At 41.8% G+C, this 23,981-nt stretch overlaps 10 protein-coding genes and 1 non-coding gene across 11 annotated transcripts; 8 read left to right on the top strand and 3 right to left on the bottom strand.

The window, feature by feature from the left end:
• Nucleotides 1–11: 11 nt before the first annotated feature.
• Nucleotides 12–788, top strand: V1512DRAFT_267071 (uncharacterized protein). Its single transcript, XM_066917213.1, has 2 exons — nucleotides 12–143; nucleotides 198–788. The coding sequence occupies exons 1-2, from the start codon at nucleotides 82–84 to the stop codon at nucleotides 649–651; spliced, it is 516 nt and encodes a 171-aa protein (XP_066769733.1). The 5' UTR covers nucleotides 12–81; the 3' UTR covers nucleotides 652–788.
• Nucleotides 789–822: 34 nt separating this feature from the next.
• On the top strand, nucleotides 823–2,568 carry V1512DRAFT_267069 (uncharacterized protein). The gene is made up of 2 exons (XM_066917212.1): nucleotides 823–1,348; nucleotides 1,396–2,568. The coding sequence occupies exons 1-2, from the start codon at nucleotides 1,255–1,257 to the stop codon at nucleotides 2,430–2,432; spliced, it is 1,131 nt and encodes a 376-aa protein (XP_066769732.1). The 5' UTR covers nucleotides 823–1,254; the 3' UTR covers nucleotides 2,433–2,568.
• Nucleotides 2,569–2,895: 327 nt separating this feature from the next.
• On the top strand, nucleotides 2,896–4,112 carry V1512DRAFT_267066 (ubiquitin fusion degradation protein UFD1-domain-containing protein). Its single transcript, XM_066917211.1, has 2 exons — nucleotides 2,896–2,976; nucleotides 3,024–4,112. The coding sequence occupies exons 1-2, from the start codon at nucleotides 2,974–2,976 to the stop codon at nucleotides 4,014–4,016; spliced, it is 996 nt and encodes a 331-aa protein (XP_066769731.1). The 5' UTR covers nucleotides 2,896–2,973; the 3' UTR covers nucleotides 4,017–4,112.
• A 104-nt stretch (nucleotides 4,113–4,216) lies between these two features.
• V1512DRAFT_229505 (chaperonin GroL) lies at nucleotides 4,217–6,174 on the top strand. The gene is made up of 2 exons (XM_066913922.1): nucleotides 4,217–4,519; nucleotides 4,573–6,174. Exons 1-2 carry the CDS (start codon nucleotides 4,256–4,258, stop codon nucleotides 6,064–6,066), a joined length of 1,758 nt encoding a protein of 585 aa, XP_066769730.1. The 5' UTR covers nucleotides 4,217–4,255; the 3' UTR covers nucleotides 6,067–6,174.
• Nucleotides 6,092–6,837, bottom strand: V1512DRAFT_229503 (histone H2A). The gene is made up of 2 exons (XM_066913921.1): nucleotides 6,579–6,837; nucleotides 6,092–6,528 (listed from the first exon to the last, which is right to left on the bottom strand). Exons 1-2 carry the CDS (start codon nucleotides 6,669–6,671, stop codon nucleotides 6,223–6,225), a joined length of 399 nt encoding a protein of 132 aa, XP_066769729.1. The 5' UTR covers nucleotides 6,672–6,837; the 3' UTR covers nucleotides 6,092–6,222.
• A 101-nt stretch (nucleotides 6,838–6,938) lies between these two features.
• On the top strand, nucleotides 6,939–8,890 carry V1512DRAFT_267063 (Six-hairpin glycosidase-like protein). Its single transcript, XM_066917210.1, has 2 exons — nucleotides 6,939–7,569; nucleotides 7,620–8,890. The coding sequence occupies exons 1-2, from the start codon at nucleotides 7,063–7,065 to the stop codon at nucleotides 8,709–8,711; spliced, it is 1,599 nt and encodes a 532-aa protein (XP_066769728.1). The 5' UTR covers nucleotides 6,939–7,062; the 3' UTR covers nucleotides 8,712–8,890.
• Nucleotides 8,778–10,086, bottom strand: V1512DRAFT_267062 (uncharacterized protein). The gene has a single exon (XM_066917209.1). It carries the CDS (start codon nucleotides 10,047–10,049, stop codon nucleotides 8,820–8,822), a length of 1,230 nt encoding a protein of 409 aa, XP_066769727.1. The 5' UTR covers nucleotides 10,050–10,086; the 3' UTR covers nucleotides 8,778–8,819.
• Nucleotides 10,087–10,150: 64 nt separating this feature from the next.
• On the top strand, nucleotides 10,151–11,289 carry V1512DRAFT_267061 (uncharacterized protein). Its single transcript, XM_066917208.1, has one exon. The coding sequence runs from the start codon at nucleotides 10,174–10,176 to the stop codon at nucleotides 11,275–11,277; it is 1,104 nt and encodes a 367-aa protein (XP_066769726.1). The 5' UTR covers nucleotides 10,151–10,173; the 3' UTR covers nucleotides 11,278–11,289.
• V1512DRAFT_267060 (peptidase family M1-domain-containing protein) lies at nucleotides 11,238–14,702 on the bottom strand. Its single transcript, XM_066917207.1, has 7 exons — nucleotides 14,046–14,702; nucleotides 13,752–13,995; nucleotides 13,521–13,704; nucleotides 13,310–13,474; nucleotides 13,189–13,267; nucleotides 12,933–13,145; nucleotides 11,238–12,887 (listed from the first exon to the last, which is right to left on the bottom strand). The coding sequence occupies exons 1-7, from the start codon at nucleotides 14,251–14,253 to the stop codon at nucleotides 11,305–11,307; spliced, it is 2,676 nt and encodes an 891-aa protein (XP_066769725.1). The 5' UTR covers nucleotides 14,254–14,702; the 3' UTR covers nucleotides 11,238–11,304.
• Nucleotides 14,703–16,662: 1,960 nt separating this feature from the next.
• V1512DRAFT_t55 lies at nucleotides 16,663–16,754 on the top strand. Its single transcript has one exon. It is a non-coding gene; the product is annotated as a tRNA-Pro (tRNA).
• Nucleotides 16,755–20,124: 3,370 nt separating this feature from the next.
• On the top strand, nucleotides 20,125–23,003 carry V1512DRAFT_81228 (OPT oligopeptide transporter protein-domain-containing protein). Its single transcript, XM_066918515.1, has 2 exons — nucleotides 20,125–20,208; nucleotides 20,255–23,003. Exon 2 carries the CDS (start codon nucleotides 20,256–20,258, stop codon nucleotides 22,869–22,871), a length of 2,616 nt encoding a protein of 871 aa, XP_066769724.1. The 5' UTR covers nucleotides 20,125–20,208; nucleotide 20,255; the 3' UTR covers nucleotides 22,872–23,003.
• The last annotated feature ends 978 nt before the right edge of the window (nucleotides 23,004–23,981 follow it).

Here is a 23,981-nt window from a genome sequence, read left to right as displayed (position 1 = left end):
CTGCTATACCTGTAACTTTTCAAGTTTTTACTTATTTTCCAACGTTCTGTTCACACCAAAAACAGGCAAAATTGGTTCAGAATGTCACCAACTTCGACTCTCGGCACTGTCGCGCCTTATCACTTGTTCTCGTATTCCATTCTGTAGGTGCTTTAATATACTGGAGTGTTAACTTACAATACTTACAATTGTACCAGGTTCGGATCGACCGTGTACCAGTCATTCTTTGTCGGAATCACCGCTTTCAGAGCACTGTCTCGTCCACAATTTTCAGCATTGCAGCGTAAAGTGTTCCCACCTTATTTTGCAATGCAAACCTTGATCCCGGGTCTGCTCGCATTGACTGCACCTTTCCCAATCTTGGAAAACCAGCTTGTGCTGTATACTCTGGCCATCACCAGTTTAACCGCACTTGTTAACTTGGTATATTTTGGACCGTGGACAGTTAAAATTATGACGATGCGTAAGGCTCAGGAGACAAAGGAAGACAAGAAATACTACGAAGCGGACGTCAGTGCGGACATGAAAAAGCTCAACAAGGAGTTTGGAATGGTCCATGGAATCAGCACCATCTTCAATCTCGGCACACTAATTGCTTCTGCTGTTTATGGTTTTATTCTTGCCGGAGCAATCACCCGGGGATTCGCATAAAATGTATCTTACTAAAGAAACAAATTGAAGTGTATAAGGGTTTTGTGCAAAATAATGTTTCTTAATCAAGAACTTGGCAATCTTGAAAACGTGTAAATTTAAGGGGTTAGTGTATGCAGTTATACCCGAAACAGAAAGGAGTGGCGCCTGTAGATGAAACTAGGCCTAATTGAGAAAAGAGAATGTCTCTCCTCGAGGGGCTTTTCAGAGCCAAAAATCCGAATTGAGCTCTTGAAGTCACTTCTACATAGTCGTCTTCCTCTTTGCTGACGTATAAAGACCAAGGTAATCAGTAGGATTTTAAGTCTGTACATATTTTTGTGGTTTTTGTACATTGATAGGACAGTATTTATAGACATTGGGTAGGCATGCAAGAAAGCGATAACAATTGGGTGTGAAAGTGGACAGTGACGATCATTCTCAAGTTGCCCAATTTGAACGGAAGTACACGGGGTTTCAGACAATTGATATCTTCTAAATACCCAGAGCATTAATTGATCTCATACAAGTTTATTCTTTGTTCAGTTTGGCTTTTGGTAGAGTTTGCACGCAAACACAAGAAGCAGTTTTTTACGATTTTCACGCACTTTACACGTCCAGACCATGAGTTTACCGTTTGGGGGAAAGAAGAAAAGGTACTCTGCAGCTCAAGCAGCTGCTTTATCTACATTTGGAGAGACCGCGTTCAGTCTAGATGGTGTGTGGTTTAATAACATGAATAGTCGTCAAAAACTAAACATATAGATGGAGACACACTCTCGCCAGAAGAATTGAGGACGTTAGATTCATATGCATGGCTCTCTGCGTTTGACGACACGAAAAACAACTTGTCTATGCGGATGTCGAACGCAACTACGCGTTCAGTTCTTGAGTCGTATCACCAAAATTGGCAACGACCGCGTATGAGACCCCCTTCACAAGAAACAATGGTCCGCCGATTATCACGTTTGTCGCATTTGTCGCTAAAGAAAGAAGCCCCACAGCTCGAGCCTGCGAGCTCTCCGCGCTATCCGCCTCGGATGCATAAAAATAATGAAGCCGGCAGAAAGGGGTCTACCCTAACCCTGTATACTACCGATGACGTATCGATATCATCCTCATCCTCATCAAGCATCATCTCGTCCTCATCACGACTTCCCACATCTTCATCCTCTCAACGATTTTCCCCGATTCCGGAGCACACGAAGATATTAGCTACAGACACAAGTGTAGAGACTGAACGTGCAAACGTGAACACGGAGATGGAGTCAACAAAAATTTTTGAGCGGCAGGTTCAAGACCTCAGCACTCCGAGTCACCACCATCATCATCATACGACTGAAAATCTTATTCCTCCTGTGTTAGCCGCATCGTGCGAGGCACTGACAGACGACACGGTAGATCCAGACAGTGTTCAAGTGGTGACTGTTACAAGGCCACATTCGTCTAGTTTATCAAGTATACACCGATCACCGTCCACAGCGTCGCTTACAACCGGATCTACCAACTCGGTATCTACTCAGAATATTGTTTCTCCAGCGAACCGACTAAGCTTTTATTCATATGCAGATGTTGTTCATGTTGCCTCTGCAGACACTTACCCTGATGCGTCAAATAGTCCACAGTCCCCAATTTCTCCGGTGTCTCCACCACATTTGCCTACAGAGACAAGTAGTATTGTTGTTACTACACTGGCAGACGCCATACGGCAACATGCTATGCTTGAACACGAGCTTGCTTTAGAACAAGACCGGGTAGAACGAAAAGAACAGGATGACATTAAAGAGGAGTTGTCATTATAGTTAATGTACATTTTAATACTCTCAATCTTGAACACTTATACCACGTAATTTTTCCGGTTTCGAATGAGGTTACCTAGACCCGACGATTTTTCGTCGTCTCTATTTTCATCTTCAACTAATTTCTTTCTAATTGCACTGCTGGTTCCTTCCGGGAGTCCAAATGACACAAACTTCGTAGAGTCGCCGCTGTCTTTGGCAGTTTTGGCTTTTTTGCTCCTGTCGACAAACTTGTATGACCCGACTCCGTTAAGTACGGGCAAAAGAATTACCCCGGCTATCACAAAGACAAAAAAAAATATAAAAATGAACAGGTTCATTGATGCGAACGAGAATAATTTTGCGCGGTGACGATTATGGTGTATTTTTATGTTACGCCGAAGAATGATATGCAACCAGTAAGCAAGGGTATTGTGCTGCTTAAAACATCCCAATCGACCTCATCGCATGTGCAATCCTTATTTCAACAAGTTCTCACATCAACTAAATTTTGGTGAGACTTTGCTTGGTCGCTTTTTTTCTTTTTTTATATTTATGCACACAAATGGTAAATATTTATGTAACAGATGGTGTATCTGATACTAACCAGTGCAGTTTGGAGGACATTTCGATAATCCTAATCTATGGCAGTCAGGCGGCGGATGGGGATTCGATCGTAATCAGAAATTTTCAGAATATTTTCGATGCTATCCAGTTGTGATGATGCCTGGGACTGAGCGTGACAACTTGAACTATGGAGGAAAAATTATTCTGCCTCCAAGTGCGCTCAATAAGCTCACAAGACTAAACATCTCATATCCAATGCTTTTTGAACTTAAAAACGAAGATCTTGAATTAGTTTCTCACGCTGGCGTTTTGGAATTTATTGCTGAAGAAGGACGAGTTTATTTGCCACAGTGGATGATGGACAGATTATGTATTCAACCAGGTTCGTTGATTGTAATTACGTCCACGTCGTTGCCAATGGGTTCGTTTGTCAAGATTGAGCCCCAATCGCCAGATTTTTTGAACATTTCGGATCCAAAGGCGGTGCTAGAGAATGCATTGCGGAATTTCAGCACTTTGACACTCGATGACATTTTTGAAATCAAGTACAATAACAAAGTCTACGGAATTAAAGTCCTTGAGATCAAGCCCTCGAGTCGGACAGGTATTTCGGTCGTTGAGACTGACCTCGAGGTGGATTTTGCACCTCCAGTAGGCTATGTTGAGCCAACACGTGCCAACACACCGCGATCCACGTCGTCAATGATACCCACACCAGATGGACATAGTATGGCATCGATGATTCACTACGCGGAACTTGCTTCAGCATCCATGTCTTCAGTCAACGTCACACAAACTCCAATTTCAACCGGCCATAGACTATCAGGACGAGCGGTCTCCAGCAGAGCATCTACTCCATCTACTCCAAGTGGCAGAATTGCAGTTCCAAGTCTTCAAGATGCGATTCGGAAAGGCTCAGAGTACGCAGTGTCGAAAACCAAAGATACGCGTGCGATTCCCGCACCTTTACGTCTACCTTTCGGACAGCTATTTTTCGGCTATCCCGTTGTTCCTATACCATCGAAAGCCAATAGCAGTTAATCAATTACAGTCTTTTTAGCTCATAATTGACTTTGGTTCGACATGTAAAATTGTATGTAGTAGAAACTTCTAGCTGCATATTAGTCTATAATTTACGCTTATATGCAGGAGTAAAACAGTTACCCGGATCAGTAACGGCCTGAGAGAATGACTTTTTTTTAAAATTCGGGAGCGCCCGCAAAATTCGAATTACTTTGTGCCCAGTTTTTAATTCGTTTTTGACTTGTCCAACGTACAGAATGAATCGTCTTACTCAATCTTCTTCGGTTCTCAATTTACCCGTCAGAGCGCGCTCAGCTGCTGCTACTGCTGCTCGAAACGTTCGTTACTATTCTCACAAAGACCTCAAGTTTGGTGTAGAAGGAAGAGCTGCGCTGCTTAAGGGTGTGGATGTTTTAGCAAGAGCTGTTGCTGTCACTCTTGGTCCTAAAGGTCGTAATGTTTTGATTGAGCAAAGCTTTGGTTCGCCAAAAATTACCAAGGACGGTGTTACTGTTGCTAAGGTACGTTTCGATAGGATCATTAAAGAAAGAGTTTAGACCTAATACTGAAAAAGTCTGTTCAACTTAAAGACAAGTTTGAAAATCTTGGTGCCAAACTTCTTCAAGATGTTGCGTCCAAAACTAACGAGACTGCTGGTGATGGTACTACTACTGCTACTGTCCTTGCTCGTGCAATCTTCACAGAATCAGTCAAGAACGTCGCTGCTGGATGTAACCCTATGGATCTCCGAAGAGGAACTCAAGCTGCAGTTGACAAGATTGTGGAATTTTTGCAAAAGAATAAGCGTGAGATCACCACTTCTGAAGAAATCGCTCAGGTTGCGACTATTTCTGCTAATGGCGATACCCACATTGGAAAATTGATTGCCAACGCTATGGAGAAGGTTGGAAAGGAAGGTGTCATTACTGTCAAGGAAGGAAAGACTATCGATGATGAGCTTGAGATTACAGAAGGCATGCGATTTGATCGTGGCTTCATTTCACCTTATTTCATCACTGATGTCAAGACCGGCAAGATTGAATTTGAGCATCCTTTAATTTTGCTTTCTGAGAAGAAGATTTCGCAGCTATCGGACATTATTCCTTCTCTTGAAATCTCAAATAAGCTTCGTCGTCCTTTACTTATCATTGCTGAGGACATTGATGGCGAAGCTCTTGCTGCATGCATTCTTAATAAGCTTCGTGGCCAAGTTCAGGTCGCTGCAGTTAAGGCTCCAGGATTCGGAGACAACCGAAAGAGCATTCTTGGTGATATTGCCATTTTGACTGGTGGTACTGTTTTCACTGACGAGCTCGATTTTAAACTTGAGCAGATTACTCCTGACTTGCTCGGATCCTCTGGATCGATTACTGTCACTAAGGAAGACACCATTATCCTGAATGGTGAGGGTGAGAAGGACTTAATTATGCAGCGATGTGAGCAGATTCGTGCCACTTCTAGTGACTCTACCACCACTGAGTATGAAAGAGAAAAGCTTCAAGAGCGTCTGGCCAAGCTGTCTGGCGGTGTTGCTGTCATTAAGGTAGGAGGTTCTTCTGAAGTTGAGGTTGGCGAAAAGAAGGATCGATTCGTTGATGCACTTAACGCTACCCGTGCTGCTGTTGAAGAGGGAATTCTCCCTGGCGGTGGCACTGCTCTTCTTAAGGCGTCACGTACTTTAGGCGAAGTTGCAACTTCCAACTTCGATCAGGCTCTTGGGGTTTCAATTGTCAAGTCTGCGATTACTCGTCCTGCCCGGACAATTGTCGAGAACGCAGGCGGCGAGGGCTCGGTTATTGTTGGCAAGCTTATTGACGAGTTTGGATCTGACTTTAACAAAGGTTACGATTCTGCCAAGGGCGAGTACACTGACATGATTGCGGCTGGTATAATTGATCCTTTTAAGGTTGTGCGAACTGCTCTGATTGACGCTTCTGGTGTTGCGTCATTGTTGGGAACTACAGAATGCACTATTGTGGAGGTTCCAGAAGACCGACCAGCTGCACCACCTGCCGGTGGTATGGGTGGTATGGGTGGTATGGGAGGAATGGGTGGAATGGGATTTTAAGCCGTTTCAATGTACATAAGCGACGTTCATAGTATCATCTCCTATTATTGCAGCCATTTGTACTAATTAAACACACACGAGAAAATACAAAATAAAATTGAAAAGTTATAAGCTATTGTTACACTGTAATATTACACTAAGATCAAGCCTAGGAATTTATTTCTTCACCTGCTTCTTCTCCACCTTGAGCAAAGCCTTGTTGATATGAGGAAGAACACCACCATAAGCAATAGTAGCTTTGATAAGAGTGTCCAATTCTTCATCACCGCGAATGGCCAGCTGCAGGTGGCGGGGGGTGATACGTTTGACCTTAAGATCTTTTGCAGCATTGCCAGCCAGTTCCAACACTTCTGCCGTAAGGTACTCAAGAACGGCGGTAACATAAACAGCAGCTTTTGCGCCTACTCTCATTTTGTTCTGTGAATTTGTCTTGAGAAATCTTTTGACACGACCACAGGGGAACTAAGACGCGTCAATAAGAAATGAAACACCATAAAGATTAGTAATTTTACCTGAAGACCAGCACGAGCAGAGTGCGAGATTTGAGCGCGACCTTCCTTAGGACCAGCTTTTCCTCCGTGAGATTTTCCTTTTCCTCCTGACATTGTTTATTATTATTGACGATGTTGTGAGTTGTGGGTTGCGGGTTGTGGGTTGCGGCGATGATGACGAGAAATGCGGTGCTTGTGTTGATGTTGTGGTGACAAGGAATGGGTGAAGTGACGGGGCGATCGGATCATCAAAACAATGACACAATACCCTTTACTTATTTGTACACGAGTACCTTACAAAATGTAAGTTGGTACACAAGACCCTCATGCGTATGGTAAGCAATACTGCTGTCAACACGTGTTAGGCCGATTAACGCGCAATGGATCTACCCCGTAAATAGTAGTTCCGACTAACAAAATCTTGTTCTCGATCCTCATCTTTCTTCCTCTTCTCTTTTTTCCCGTCTTCAACATTTTCGTGTGATTTTTGAACGGAGAGAAACAAATGCGAATTTACTGTTCAGTTTCCGTTTCAGCGTGGATTGTGGTGCTTTTAACGGGTGTAAATGCACTTGATCATGGTCGAGTATGGCAGCGTCAATCTCCGTTTTTGATTTCCAATAAAGCAACCGAATTTGATGAATGGGTCAACAAACAGATACAACATACTTTAGATGGAATACTTGCAAACATTGGGCCAGACGGTGCAAATGTCGCGTATGGGAATGTTAATCCTGGAGTTGTAGTAGCTAGTCCTTCTAAGGATGCTCCCAATTACTATTATCACTGGGTCAGAGATGGAGCTATTACTATGGGATCGCTTGTGCAAGAGTACTCTGAAACTGGGAATGAAACAATAAAAAAGATATTGGACGCTTATGTCGATAATGCCAGATCTACACAGATTACCGCGAATCCCAGTGGGACGTTTGAACACCTTTCTGGACTCGGAGAACCCAAGTTCGAGACCGACGGGCGACCATTTCAAGGTGATTGGGGTCGACCTCAACGGGTAAGCTAATGGTATCATTACCGGGAAGTCAAATCTGACGTATTTACCAGGACGGCCCTGCTCTTCGGGCTGTATGCCTCATTTCATACGCAAAAGTTCTAATGGAGAAAGAAAAATCGTCTATGGAAAGTCTCAAATACTTGTATAAAGTCATTAAACCTGATCTGGAGTACGTGTCGAACTCATGGGCAATTCCAGGTTACGATTTATGGGAAGAGGTGCAAGGACTACATTTCTTTACTGCTATGGCCCAGTATCAAGCTTTGATACTTGGCGTAGATTTTTCAACTGACATGAATGATCCTGGTGCAGCTGCATGGTACCACACACAAGCCAATGGTCTTGAACGATTTCTATTAGCATTTTGGGATGACGAGCGTGGGCATCTGGTATCCACGTTGGGAAGTCCGCGATCAGGTCTTGATGCGGCTATTTTGCTAGCTTCGATTCACAGCAACGGCTTGTATCCATACCCAATGCACAACGACGCTGTCATTGCGTCTCTGCAAGCTTTGGTGGCCGACATGCGGGGTCGCTATCCCATCAACGATGAAGACTCTACTCTGTCTGATACTGAACCAGCAGCAGTTGCAATCGGACGATACCCTGAAGATGTTTATAACGGCGGTGACGGTCGGTCCGGGGATTTAGGAAATCCCTGGTTTTTGTGTACCGCATCTGTTGCGCATGTACTTTACGGTTTGGTTGAGCATTTGGCGCTATCGCCGGGCTCGCTAGTCATTTCGAATCTAACAGCGGAATTTTACCTGCCTTTCATTGTGTCATCGCCTGAGCTGAAGGCATCGTACTATGATTTCTCAACGACCGCGGTTTCAACCCGATCCGAAACGATTTTGGCATTTGAGCCGTCATCTAATGAAACCCAAAACATTATTGAAAGTGTTATGGAATACGCTGACGGATTTTTAAAGGTCGTGCGTCGCCATTCAGACGTGCAAGGTGAATTCAGCGAGCAGTTTGATCGAACGACTGGATTTATGCGTGGCGCTCGTCAGCTGACGTGGAGCTATGAGGCAGTCCGGGGCGCGGTCAAGATGCGCGGCCGTGCGCAGGACGCGATCCGCCGTCGGGCAATATACATGGGCGAAGTTGCGTCGTTGCAACAGCGCGCCAAGTTATGAAATTGGTTAAGCATTTGGTCATACGGCGTGCAGTGGTGTTTTTGTTGTTTTACATTTCCGTTTGGATTCTTCATGTTTTATCAATAGGACTCAATTAAGTATATGCAATTATAAGTCCAAAGTAGGTTTGGTCTTAAACTTTTTGCCACTCCGATCAGCTGGACGGTAGAGCAGCTGGGATCCATAGACGTAGAAGTGAAGGAGAACACCGGCAGACGAACCTGCAGTTGCGACTTCTCTGTCACGTTTGACTTGGTCAGATTCGCTTCTGTCTAAATCAATCCATTTCGGATCTTTAACTGCGACTCTAAAAACAGTGTGCTCTTTCGGGACAATCTTTGCAAGATTTGCTTTAGTGACAATGAGAAAAGAAGACTTTGTTTCGCGAACGACGATGCCGGCCAATCCGACCCTAGAAACGCAGCTGCTTCGATCGACAACGATGTACGCACCATGTAAATCCGCAGACGCCAATTTCTGGGCTGCAGTAGCTCTCTGGGACGCTGTCGACGGCTTCAAGTCCAGTCCAATCAAGTCGAAAACGTAGCGCTGCCATAACATATGAAGATCCATGTACACTCGAAACCGAGTCGCATCCGGTCCCATTTCGAGCAATTTTGTCCGCTTTTTCTCAGCACTAGACAAAGGTTTAGGTCGGGATATTCCGATCGGCTCGTCCACTTCTTGATCGCTGGTTTCCTCATCATCTATGACTAAACTTTCCAATCGTTTACGTTCTTCCTCGCCATTACTGTAAAGCTCATGTCGATATGCCCGGCGTTTTCTGACTGTATTTTTATGACGAGTTATTGATTTGATAAAAACGTCTAAATCATCCTCATCATTAGGAAACTCTGCCTGTGGAATTGGCTTCTTGTCATGTGTCTTGTCATGTGTCTTCTCTTTTTTCTTTTCTGGCTTCTTTTTTTTCTCAAATCCGAGCTTATTTCCCACTTCACTCTCAACTTCTTCAGGACCATTGTCCTCCTTAACGTGATCTTTATCGTCATGTTTCCGTTTCCGTTCATTCCTTCTTCTGCGCTTTCGCAGCTTGTTTCGCTTCAACGCAATGATCTCTTCTTTATGAATCCCACGCACAATCCGCCGCTGCTCACGTGCATCCAATCTCTTTAATTTTGTCTTTGGTTTCGCAGTATTACGCCGCTTGACATGAGGATCCTCAACCTTGACAGTTGATTTATTTGAAGGTCCCGTAGTTGGATGAACCGGCAATGGCTTGTTTCTGACGCGCTCTTCATACCTTTCCAACGCAAGTTCAACCGTAGCTGAGCACTTTAAAAGAGACAACAAAATCTGTTTGTGTGACTCGTTCTCCATTTGTTTTTGCAAACAAAAAGTTCGAATTGCATCACAAATTGTCAATTTACACATGCAATAGGGCAAGGGTCTACGTCATACATAGTTGCTTTTTTCATCGTTTGTCTATTTACATTCTACAAAAATGGCAAAACGACGACACTCACCAGATGAAGCAGGTCGGTCAGTCAAATCGGCACCAAATTTAGCGGATGCAGAGGAAATAGACGAGCAGCAACTTCTTGAAGCAGATGTGCCCGGTTCAGGACCAAAACAAGCCCGTCGAAATAAGCTAAAAGAAGTTCAGGGTTACCGATCAGATTCGTCCGAAGATGACTTCTTCACGTCAGCCAGAACTGCTCGGAAAGTGGCAGATGAGGAAGATCAAGACATGTTTGATGTGTCTGATGCTAAACCTACTCAACACGAAACCGAGCAAGACGATGACGGCTCATCTGATGAAGACGATGTTGACGGTGTGTCAAAAAAAAGCAGAAAAGTCAGATTTTTGGATATTACGGAAATTGAAGGGCAGGATCTTAGCCGGCCAGATGAAGATGATGAAGTAGACGCCGAACAGGTCAATCGTGAAGTCGAAAAGTTCACAGCGGCTCACGTGCAAATTGATATGCCTGTCCCAATTCAAAGTGAAAAAGAAGAGAACGACGTTGACGACTTGCCTGAAGATATTGATCCTGAAATTGGCTTGACTGGTTCACGGTTACATGCCCCAAAACTTGAAGCGTTCAACATGCGTGCGGATCTTGAAGAAGGTTCCTTCGACCAGAACGGCAATTTTGTGCGCAAATCTGACGCTGAAAATGACGCTCAAGAATTACATGATATTTGGCTTGACGGTATTTCGTCACGTAACATCCGTGCAGCTGCTAAGGCGGACGAAATAAGGCGAAAACGTGAACGGGAAGCCGAAATCGCAGCTGACAAAGACCAGCATGACAGACCGGCACAGATTTTGTTTGAAACTCTGCTTCACGAATTACAACCCACAGAGACTCCACTTGAAGCTCTACAAAGACTAGGTCCTGGAAAGAAGAAAAATAAATGGCTGCAAAAGAAAAAAAAGATCGTGATTGAATCTGAAGAAGATTTAGAAAAAGAACAAGTACGAAAGACCTCGGTCGAGGCCATCACTGACGCAGCTGACAAGCTCATGAGTAGAGGCTCTCCTGACATTTATGAAACTCCTCGTGAATTGATCTTAAGGATGTATAATAAAGCAAATACATAAATACTAGTTAAATATGTTAAATCGTATCTAAGCCAGATATCCGTTTTCTTTCAACCAGGCTTCAACTACTGGCCCATCACGTTCAACCCATGTTGCCAACGATTTGACTGTATCAAGCGCTTGTCCAACACTTCGTTCATATCCGTGAGTGTCCTTTCCTTCAAAAAACTTCTCGATGTCATTGTACGCTGCCATTGATGAAAACCTATTGATCGACATCCGCACGAATCGATCAAGTATAACCATATTTCCGGACAAAAGCGTGTAAATCCCATCCCAGTACTGCTTCAGAAACTCCCAAAGCTGCCATCGTGAATTAGGGTTCGCCGCAAGCGACATCGCCAACGAGTGCAAGTCCTGTACTGCTACTTGGCCAGACAATATCATGTTTAGCGCCCGCTGGATCAATACAGGTCGCTTGGATCGGCCCAATGCCGCAAGCGCAATCTCCTTGCCATCCACTGACGTAGGCTGTAGAACCTCTTTCACTACTGCATCAAAAGCAACTGTCGCTTCCTCCTCAGTGTCATCTTCTTGTGACAACACAATTGTAAACACTGCTCGACGTAAGTCAGGATAAATAGCCATTTTGTCGCCCGCAACATATGCCGCAAACTGCTTCTTGGCCTCAGCAACAATCTCTGGATCGCCGGCCATACCAGCAGTACCAATCAGCAGCGAACGCAATTGAACAGTCAAAAAATCTTCGTCCGACTTATACTCCCATCCAAGCTTTTTCACAGTTGGGCCAACTAACGCACAAGTAAACGCAGCTAGCCCCTGCTTGACCGCCTCTGGTTGCTCAAACCAAGCGGACCGCAGAACCTGAAGACGGGTAATAATCTCAGACCATACCACATAAGATTCCTCTCCCTGCAGCCCATCTAACAATCCCAAAATGCCAGTTGTCGACCCGAGGCCGGCAAGAGCCATGGATGAAGCATCGGCAATCAACCCGACCTTGTCAGTAATCGAAAGTTTTTCGGGAGCTTGACCAAGTTTGGTCAATCTTGCAGGTGGATAATTTACGCGGTACACACCAGTCTGGTTGCGGTTTAGCTTATAAAAATCACTTGTACTCAAGCCGGACAAAGTGATTTCACGTGTTGACAGCGTAGACACTCCTGAATATGCTGTAACATCATCGCCTGTATAAACCCCAAGTGGAACCCACCAAGTAGTCTCATTTTCCTCTGGCTTAACGTCTCCAGTCGACAAAAATCTATCTTGACGAACGCTGACTCCACTTTCAGACTCAGTCACGCTTACGACGGGAAAACCAATCTTGGTAATCCAGTCGTGCATGATCACATCAACTTTAACGCCACTCGCCTCTCCAAGCGCATCCCACAAGTCCTTGGTTCTGGCATTACCGTAAGCATGTTTTTTCAGATACTTCGATACTCCCTTCAAAAATGTTTTAACACCCAAGTGAGAGCTGATCATACGAATGGAACTGGCACCTTTCAAGTACGAAATGGCATCAAAAATCTGATCAATGTCGAGAGCAGATTTAACGGGAACTTCAATAGGATGTGACTGTCTAAGTGAGTCCAATCCCAATGCGCCTTGGAGTGATTCCGACACAAAGACAGCAAAAACATCCCAATCTAAATCGTATCAGCACCGTCACTATCATACTTAAAGCCACTCACCAGGATATAAGTAGTCAATCGCAAGCCATCCAACCCAGGTCGCAAAACCTTCATTAAGCCAAAGATCATTCCACCATTCCATCGTGACAAGATTGCCAAACCATTGATGAGCCAACTCATGCGCAACAACATAAGCAACTCTATTCTTGTACTTCGAGTCACTCGTCTCAGGATCAAAAAGCAGTGCGGTTGTACGGTAGGTGATTAAGCCCCCTTATCTGTTAATGATGCCAAATTTTCCCTAGCAAGCACTTACAATTCTCCATAGCACCATGAGAAAACTCATGCACAGCAAGGAGATCAACTTTTGGAAGAACATAGTCAATTTCGAAAATCTTTATCGTCAGATCATTCTAGGGAACTCATTTTCTGCTTACCTCTGAGAAATAATCAACAATCTTATAAGCATTCTGTAAAGCAAATTCTCCTTGTTTGATGAGACCTTTCGTAGTATAAACCCTAACTGGTATCTTTTTGCCATTGTACAAATGATCTGTGAAAGCTTCGATGTACTCGAAATCACCTACAGCCCAGGCCAGAAGCTAGTAAAGTGTGAATAATGACTAACTCAACACCACCAATACATACATAAGTAGACATCACAGGAGTAGTAGCAAACGTTACAGTCTTTAGTTTTGTGCCTGCCACTCCCTTCTTCTTTCCGTCCTCGGGAACTTTGCTGGAAGCCTCTGGCATATTGCTCAAAGCTGTCCATTCTTCAGGAAGAGTGATTGAAAAGTCAAAAGTAGCTTTCAAACTGGGCTCATCAAAACTGAAATCAAATTAAAAAAGTTTCCACAGTGTCCTTTACGTGCATACCAAGGAAATGCTCGACGAGCATCAGTAGCTTCAAATTGAGTGGAGTACATGTAAGCATCTTCACCAGCAGCATCAGAGTACTTGGATCTGTAAAATCCGGCCATTTTATCATTCAATATTCCTGAAAATTCAATGGTCAAAGCAACACTAACAGCTTCGACAGGCAATGGCTCAGACAATTTGAGAGTGACAGTTTCAGCCTTCTCATCGTTTAAGATATCAGTGACTTTAATCTCGGTTGAAGCTTGTAAATAATTAGCAACCAATCTAAAAAGCAGCATTAATTGTAATTACTTTTAGTCAATTCTAGCGCAAGACCCGCCTGAATGACCTCGATCTGGCGAACATTGAGTTGAATGTCAGAAACGGGAGCAGGGCCAATAACATCAAGATCAATCTTCACTGTTCCTTTGAAAGTAAAATCGGTAAAGTTAAGGTCGTAGATAGCTAAAGTATAGTGACGAGGTCGAACCTTCGAAGGCAAAACTTCACGATCGGTCATGATTTAACGATAATTGAGTGGCGATTCAGGAAGATAGAGTCCAGCAATCTAGTGCGTTTTGAGGGTGACTTGTATGTCAGCCAATACTGTGCGGCTCAAATGACGACAATGCCTGTTCTTTCTATTGTGCCTTAATCAAATCTACCAGTCGAACGTTTTCGGGAGGAGCAAACTTGCTTTAAGTGTAGTGAAACTTGATATCAACAGCTTAGCTGTAATCAATGAACAATAAAATTTTAAAATGTACGGTTCTTTAAAGTGTGTAACGATTAAAAGCTTGAGCAAATGAAGAAAGCAAACAAAGCAATTAGGGCACATTAAATGAGAATTATTCTCATGGACGGGGAAGATTTAATTTCGGTCATTCGAAAGCGCATGTACTTAAATCGGATGGCGTTGACGGTGTTTTTACTCATGTTGTGTTAATATGGTAGAAAATGGTAAAAGGCTCCGTCTTCTTTCAAGGGCTTGTACGGAGACCATATAATAAATATCATAGCGCTGCCGTGTCGTAAATTTCTACAATTAAGTTAAGGTTTAGAGTTTTGACTTAATCAAATAGAAATATGAGTTAAAGGAGCAACCTTATTTGTTTTTTATATACCAACATACCTAATCGAAAATGCAACAAATAAGAAAAAAGAAAGAAAAACCTCTGTTCCACTTACTTTAGCCACTTACTTTACATATACCAGCAAACCTTAAATGAACCCACTGTGATTTACGGCGTATGCAAAAACTCTAGAAATATAAGGATGCTTCTTGTTCTCTTCACCGTAAAGGTTTTCATGAGACGGTCGCTGTTGGGAGTTTGCTCGGAAGGTTTGAATATTGGTGTTAATGTAGCTTACAAGTCCTGGACACTGTGCATGTTTTTGCTGGAGAGTTCTGATGGTGCGACAACGGTCGTATAATTTATTGTGTGGTTATAGTGTGTTTGTTTATGTTTTATTTAGAAAAGAGCTTATTATATAAAGAGCTCGCTATGTGGATGTATTTTGAATATCATTAATCAGAAAAGCATACAAGACCCTTAGAAACAGTAGTAAAAACACTAAGCTCTTACATTTAATGACTTTTTCTCAATCTACGTTTTCGTCTTTTTTTTCTTGATTCTGCCATTCTTTATTCAATGCACATATACCCATTATACACGTATACCAATATTCGTATACAGTCTTAACATAAGACAACGTCATACGATTTCATTTTATATGAGATCATATATCTCACTATGGCATCATATATCGCCACGAAATCATGTAACATCATGCATGTTCTGCCAGCAAATCCTTACTTCACGTAACCTCTCACACTCTCTTACCCATTCTTCACCCCTTGGACGCACATTTCCCCACTTAGACGCAAGCTTCCGAGCGCCGCGTATCATAGTTTTTTACGAAAGTTGAATTTACAGACTCTGACGTTACGAACTCTATTTTGAGCGCATCTAGGCGAAACGGATGTCGTCGCTCGATGCGGACGCGTCAATCTAAGCAAGAGCAATCAATACACCGTTGGTGTTTATCTCGTAGTAGCTTGAGGATATAAAGGCACGTAGTCTGTCTTTCCGTAATACTTCCTCAAGCTTGTCATTTTATCTATATTCCGCCTATGAGTATAGACGCTACGGATCGATACATTTACCTTTATAACTATCACCGCTTAACAACCACCCTTACAATATATTTGTATTTAGATTTTAATATTAATCTTTGTATAGTATATAGAATCTCAAACCCTGACAATGAATTGCAGGCTCGATGGATGACTCTGTATCGCTACCAGGTAATAAGAATTAAGGTAAGATGAGACCCAAGATTCTGCTTGATGTTGCCCTCAATGATTTATTATCTATAAATGGTATGATGTAAATAATAAGAAATGAATGTTCGAATTATAAAATAAAATTTATACAAATGTAGTAGTCGGTCCAATTTTACTTACATTCAGACCGATAGATAGCATACTCAATAATACCAAATAGCAATATCGTGGTGCATAAAGAATGGAGAAGAATAATATAGAAATATATGTAAAAACATCGCAATGATATTTAAATAAAGATTAACACTAGACCCTTAGATTGTTACTATGGCATCAAATATGCGTAAAATCTTTCTTGATTTTGTTAAGGAACTGACCTTGACGAACCAACTAACTTTTCTTCTAAACCTTCTTTCTAGATATTTTGACATTCTTCAAGACCTTTCCTTTTACTTCGTCTAGTTCTTCATTCTTCTATACTTACAATTACTTTCTTCTACAATATTCTATTTATTTTTATACCTTTATTATATATAGACCTAGTTATTCCCTTGTTGTATTAATACATTAACCATTGGAAAACATAACTCTTCTTTGAACTCTTTGGATTTTATACCGGCTTGTCGCTTGGCATGTTTGGCAGGCTCGATGGTTTAGTGGTATAATTCTCGCTTAGGGCTCTTAACTCTAAGTTGATTTGCGAGAGGTCCCGGGTTCAATTCCCGGTTGAGCCCAAAGTATTTTTTAATCTATACTGTACTATGAGTTACCCGGTGTAAAGATAGTTCAATATAGTGCATAGTAAATTAGAGTTTAAAACACAATTCGCAAAAAAAAAAAAAAACTTAAGTCGTAATTGGCATAGGTAATTATGTTTTCATCTGTTTAATCGTTTTTGTTTTTGTTTTTGACTATGGTGAAGTGCAGAGGCGAAAAAAAGAGGTTTTCGTTTAAGGTTTCAGGAAAGTTACGTTAGTGTGCTCATTAATAATGCGCTTGAAATATTTTTAACATTATTTTTGGGTGGAGGTTATTTCTGTAGTTTTTGAAGTTCTGGAATTATTATTTATGTTGTATGATAACCAAATTTTGGTGTTGGTATGCAAGCGGCCGATGGAAATTAGTCGGACTTTTTTGATAGGCTGGCGAGTTGCACAGTACGTGGTCATGATGATTATCCAATAATTAGTAAAATGGATTAATTATAAAATTCATATACATATATATACTTCATCTCTGTTAGATTAATTACAGCTGTATTTAATAACATATATTGATGATTCAACAGTAGTTAAGCTCATAACACAGCGTAAAGCTATATAGCCTAAGTTGTCTGATTGCCCTGCCAAGAGCTGGCAATGACAGTGTGGTGATGGGTAGGACATCAGTTGGCCTCAGGCCGCAAACTAGCAGACTCTATGGCTATGCGAGGTGGTGCATATCTAATCTATTTCGTGCATAAATAAATTAAATACTCATTTTCTTCAAATAATTTTATCAGTAAATGTACATGATTTAAGTCGTGTTTGCTATTCTGCAAAGCTAACTGCGTGAACTCATGGCCGACAGTTTTCCGCCTGACACCGGTCTTAACAATGGCTTCTATGTCTGACCTCATGGCCAATTTTTGTTATCATTGGTCAACATGGTGTTACGATAAGACAGCATATTAGCATCCTTTACGATAGATCATTGTTCTGTATTTATGCCAATATTTTGACTCTCACAGGCTCCAAAACAAACATGGTCCTCAGGGTAAAGGTTGCCATTATATTTCGGCAACGAGCCACGAAATAGGGCTCAACAGTGAACCTTCATTCTATTAGCCCTAGCTTCTTTTAAGCCATAGCCCTGTTAAATTCCAAACTGCCCAACCTTCGACGGCACAGTACAATAGATAATCTTACTAAACGTTTAGCTTACACTCACCACGTAGTGTGAGTCAAAACAACAGAAGTCGTAGTCATCCTCTAGAACTCCTTTAGCTAATGCAGTAACTAGAGTCATCATTTGCAGATTACAATAATACAATCTAGACTGATTCTCGTCAGCCTACGAGAATGTTCAAGCGCAGTTGTACTACAATCAGTATTAGAATAAAACAATGACCAGAGAAAATCTCTTTCATCGGACACTTAAACTGTATACGCGATCTAACTTAATCTACAAGCACTGTGTTTTTTAGTGTCAGATTTGATTAATTCGGTGAATTTCATTCCATCCCTAAAAGAACTAACCATGACTCCGCAAGATGTATAGTGTACTATTGCGGTTTCACCCTACCAAGTATGTCCGGATATCGACAGTTTAAAGTCAAAGATACCAACGCAAAGGTAATTGCGCATAACCACCGCTCAGCAAATAGATTGTCTAGTCTAGGATCAAGTAATCTGTCACACACGTCAAAGACAAAATATGATACGTTTTCAACTTACAACACACGTCACAGGCAAAATATGACACGTTTGTAACTTATATAGAAAATCACAATTTCTAATAGTAGCCAAGATAAGAAAGATTTAATTGTAGTACTGAACAGCAAGATTTTTCATAGAAGATTATTACGCCCCGCGGGCGCCCGTTTGATTGCACAGACATATGCACGTCACATTCGACTTGGATACTATGCTCCTTCACGTCATATTCAGTTATTTTTGTAATGGCTGATCACTGTTCTTATAGTGTTATTATTAATTTGCTCATTGATATCTGTTTGGTGTGATTCCATACTACTACTGTTCAACCTAGCACTTTGGCTAGCTCACGATGAGTCTTGGACAGTCAGCTTGACTATACCCTGTTGGGCAAGTCAAACCTCAACGATAATCACGACTTATTATTATAAGTTTAAATTGATACCAGCTGAAATTTTGGTTATTGCAAGTAACATGTTCGAAATGCAATTTTCCGCTCAATTTTTTTGATAAGAGTACGAAGCTGCTAGGGGCCACGCATCAAAAAAGTCGTTCTCGATAAGGGCTGCACGTCTAACTCGTCTTGTGAAAGCCGTAATCTTATCATATCAGATCATAAGCCAAGACAAGTTGCGTGTTAAAACTTGGCAAAGTGCATGAAGCTGCGCTGACACTTCTGATCGCGTGGTTGAAGATTTGAAACATAATTGGCGGGCAGCTGTGTAGTGTGTACTGGTCAGGGATAAAAGTTACTTCCTGAAGCACAAATTATCTCGGCCTTTGTGAAGGATCACATATAATAAAAAAAAATATATTCTAGACTCATTTTTAAAAAAATTGTTTTATCAAGCATCTTTTAATGCATAGATAGGTGAATGATGTCCATCATGGTCATTAGAGAGACACAACATGATATAGTAAAGTTTGAAACATGCTTAGGTCTGTGTCAGATAGCACTGTCAAGAATGCAGTTACGAAGCAATTTTCCAACAAACTGCTCATATTATTAATAGCAAGCGCGTTTTTGGTTTTGTTACTTTAATCTTTAGCTAAATTTCTACTGTTATGAGAATCGCCCTGGTTCGGAGCCGCAAACTAAATTGACTTCAACGACTTCGACACAGACCGGTCGGTGGTCAGTTCTCTTATCGGTTGCTCCGTGCATCACCGCTCGCTAAATTGACTTCAACAATTTTTACACAGACCGGTGGTCAGTTCTCTTATCGGCTGCTCCGTGCATCACCGCTCCGTGCATCACCGCCCCGTGCGTAAACCATGACGAAAACGTGAGTTGATTAAACTGTGTGTAGCTCACTTTTAATCATCTTCATGGCTTTATGATTACTTGTTCGCTTAAAGATTATTTATATTTAACTAGCAAGGTGTATTTCATTAGAGTCCAGTCCAGAATTGAGATACTGGTGAGACAGTCGCAGAGTAGTCACGCCGGTCAGCTGGACAGCTCCCGTCGAGTCAAGCAGTCCCAAGACTCCATCAAACTAAACGGCAATTTCTTTTTAGTTGTTTTAGAAGTATTAAACCTTAGTGTGGTATGCTTCTTCTTGTGCGCTAGCCAACACTATGCTTATTGTACAGGAAATTAACTACGTTTATCTTTGTATTGAGAGATATGTGGCAGTTACATATAACATCCCGGCTTGGCAGTTGTCAAACACGTATCAATTAACTGTCACCATTATTGGCATTAAAATCTTGATTCTCCCCTTTTTTTTTTTTTTTGTTTTTGCCAAAATACATAAACAGGATCCAATATGTACGAATTTATGCTCTGACGTGAGTGCTATAATCTAACGAAACAGAATGATTAGCGAGAAAAACGAGAAGAGCGATGTCATTGTGTCTGGTGAGGTTGAATATCTCAAAGATACAGATGTTACGCTTACTACTGAGGAGCTCACTAAAACAGCTGGTGAGATTCTCGAAATACGCCCAATTGAACTTCCAAATATCCGTGAGCGCGTGATGGACCGTGTACGAAACGGAATGTCTAAAGATATGGAGGATCTTCTAGACCTTGGTCCTCAAATGGACTTTTTTTTTGACATGATGATAACCATGACAATGGAAGAGGCGTATGAAGTTCTTACTGCTGCAGTTGCATATCACGCAGATGACTCAAATTTCCCGGAAGATACTATGCAGAAAATGCAATTGCTATTAGAAGGTGAAAAATCGTATGGTGCCGATCATGAGGAGTTTATGTTAGATTTCCTTCTTGAAGCTACAATGATGAAATACCATTCTCCTTATCCTGAAGTACGTGCTGTTTGTGATCCCGTTGACGATATTACTCTTCCAGTCGAGACTATTCGAGCATACTTTTTGGGCATCATTTGGGTTGCAATTGGCGCATTTATCAATCAGCTTTTTGGTTTCCGTCAGCCCTCGCTCTATATTGGCTCTACTGCTATTCAGATTTTGCTCTATCCTTGCGGCAAATTCCTAGAGAAGACTCTTCCTGACAAGGGGTTTACTCTTTTTGGAGTTCGTCATTCGCTCAATCCCGGCAAATGGAATCACAAGGAGCAAATGCTTGCGACCCTTATGGTTAACGTTGGATCTACTTCTTCAAACTTCATGAGTTATGTCAGTGTCATGAAACTTGAAAGATTTTTTGCTCAGACTTGGATCTCGTTTGGATTTATGTTTTTGATGAATTTCTCTACTCAGTTTTTTGGCTTTGGCTTGGCAGGGCTGCTTCGCCGTTGGGTAGTGTACCCTGCCAAGGCTATCTGGCCTTCACTGCTTCCGACACTTATGTTAAACCGTACTCTGCTACAACCTGAAAATGGACGAAGTATTCACGGATGGACCATGACAAAATACAAGTTTTTTTTTATTGTACTTGGATGTACGCTTGTTTATAACTGGCTACCTGGCTATCTTTTCACTGCACTTAGTACCTTTAATTGGATGACCTGGATTGCGCCTCAGAATAAGAATCTGGCTATCATCACAGGATCAGTTATGGGACTTGGATTTAATCCCTTTACTACATTTGACTGGGGTGTGATCAACACTTCTACCCCACTTCAAGTTCCGTTTTTCGCTAGTCTCAATCAATATATTGGTATGCTGTTTGGTGGCATTATTATGATTGGGCTCTACTATAGAAACTACAAGTGGATGGGATATTTGCCAATCAATTCTACAGGCTCTTTTGACAACAGAGGAAACGCCTGGAATGCTTCCAGAGTTGTTACTTCTGAACTTACTTTGAATGTTGAGGCTTATGAAAACTATTCTCCTCCTTTCATTTCGCTCGGATATTTGGTTGCATATGGTTCTGAATTTTGTATGTTTACTCTTGCATTTATTTACATCTGCTTGTCGGAGTGGTCACAAGTGCGCGATGCGTTTAAAGGCTTCTATACTAGTTTGCGATACCGCAAGGGCTCAAACTTTGAGCACAATCATGACGCTATTTCCAAATTGATGTCAAGGTATCCAGAGGTTCCAGACTGGTGGTATTTAACTATTCTGATTTTATCTCTTGTGTTCGGTATTGTTGCGTGCCAAGCATTCCCCACCAACACTCCTGCTTGGTCCATCATTGTTGTTATTCTCGTCTCCATTTTTTTGATGATCCCTAGTGCTATTATCATGTCTACCACTGGTTATCAATTAGGTTTCAACGATATCGGTATTGTCATTGCTGGATATATGGTGCCTGAGCATGCTATTGCTAATATGCTGTGCCGTGTTTATGGTTGGAACGTTGATGGTCAGGCTGAAACTCTGATTGGTGATCAGAAGCTTGGTCATTACTCCAAGATTCCACCTCGTGCGCAAATCAGATGCCAAATGCTGGCTACTATCATTCAGTGTTTTATTACAATTGGTGCATATTTAGTGCTTGAGAATTCCTTTCCTGATCTTTGCAGTCTTACTCAGTCTGCTCGATTTGTGTGCCCGTTTCCTAACGCTCTTTACACAGCCACCTTAGTTTGGGGCGTTGTTGGCCCCAAACGTGTGTTTGAGACTCTTTACCCACTGCTCAAATGGGCATTTCTTATTGGTGTTTTAACTGCGGCTCCAGTGTACTATACGCGTATGTACTTCTTCAAGTATTTAAAGCACTTCAACCCTGTGTTGTTTTTGGGTGGCATGGGACGTTTTCAGTCTTTGTACAATCTAGCGTATTATACACCAGGACTTCAATTTTCGTTTGTTTTTATGTACTATATTCGTCGTCATTACCTTGCTTGGTGGACTAAGTACAACTATGTTTTGACGTCGGCGTTATCTGCGGGGGTTGCGTTTGGTGCCATTTTGATTTTTGCTACCGTGCAAGTAACTAACGTTCATCTTTCTTGGTGGGGAAAGTCAGTTTCGTACTCTGGCCTAGATGGTGAGGGTACATCTACACTGTTCGAAGTAGCGGAAGGTGAGTATTTTGGACCAAGATCATGGTAGTAGGCGGAAAGACTTATTTGTGGACATCAGAGTTTTTGAGTTTGTGTTACTTTTATAAAATACAACTGTAAACCAGATTATGGCTGTTGATGTTTACTTATATTTGTAAATACTTTTACACGATGTTTACAGATAGCTACGTATGTAACTCCATTTAAGCGCTTTTTTGGTACGCGTAATGAATTTCATTAAATGTCAGAAATTAATGCAAAATGTCAAAAGCGCGCAGACATTCGATAAAGCAGCTTAGGTCATTCGAACAGCCAACACTATTCATTATGATTGCAGCGTGATACTGGCTTTAAAAATTTAACGTTATCAATGATTCAGTCTCGAATGGCGCGTGCGCAACTTTATTTAAGGCTGCATCACTTGGCGCGGCGCCTGTACTTTTACTACATAAGACTGTTTTGCCTTCTCTGCCTCCTTCACTCGACTCAAGACTTCACACATGAACAAAAATGCTGCCAATTGCACTAAATGCTAAATTTAGGTATTCAGTTGTAATGTTCTTGTGAGCCTGCAATTGTAATAATTGAGGAGTACTGTCTGTCTCAATACACCACTTAGCAGAACAGAATACAAGTGAATGATGCTATTTTTACTACTACATTCCTAATTCCATTATGATTGATTACGTCACTGAATTATGTCATTGTTAGACTGTAACTGAGCGCAAGACAGGCACGACTTCTATCAGCTCTCTGGACAGTACAACTCCCATCAGTTCATACGCTGGCTTCGACTGCCCAGCCAATTTAACTTTTAAAATAGAGTGAGTCCTGCAGGCTGTGTAATCAGCCGGAATTAGCCGTAGCAGCTCAAGCGTCGTCTCAAAAAACTCTAGGCATCAGCGGCTGTCAGCACTACTAACCTAGATAGGCAAATCAAAATATTTTGCTCCAACCCCTGTAGTTTGTCCGTTCATCCACACCCAAACGGATTTCACAGTATTGTTATTTCAGTGTTAATTTCGATGTCCTGTTATGGACCCGTCAATAACCCCGCTAACTAAGTTTCAAACAAGAAAAAAATTAAATGGACGAAGGTCACAATTTCGTATATTGGCGCTCTAACGGCGTTTGACATCATCTTAGTTGTGCTTTTGAT

Source organism: Lipomyces arxii, assembly GCF_038497795.1.
Source record: "Lipomyces arxii strain Phaff 12-163 unplaced genomic scaffold V1512scaffold_22, whole genome shotgun sequence".
NCBI lineage: Eukaryota > Fungi > Ascomycota > Lipomycetes > Lipomycetales > Lipomycetaceae > Lipomyces > Lipomyces arxii.
This window is presented reverse-complemented; position numbering and strand designations above follow the sequence as displayed.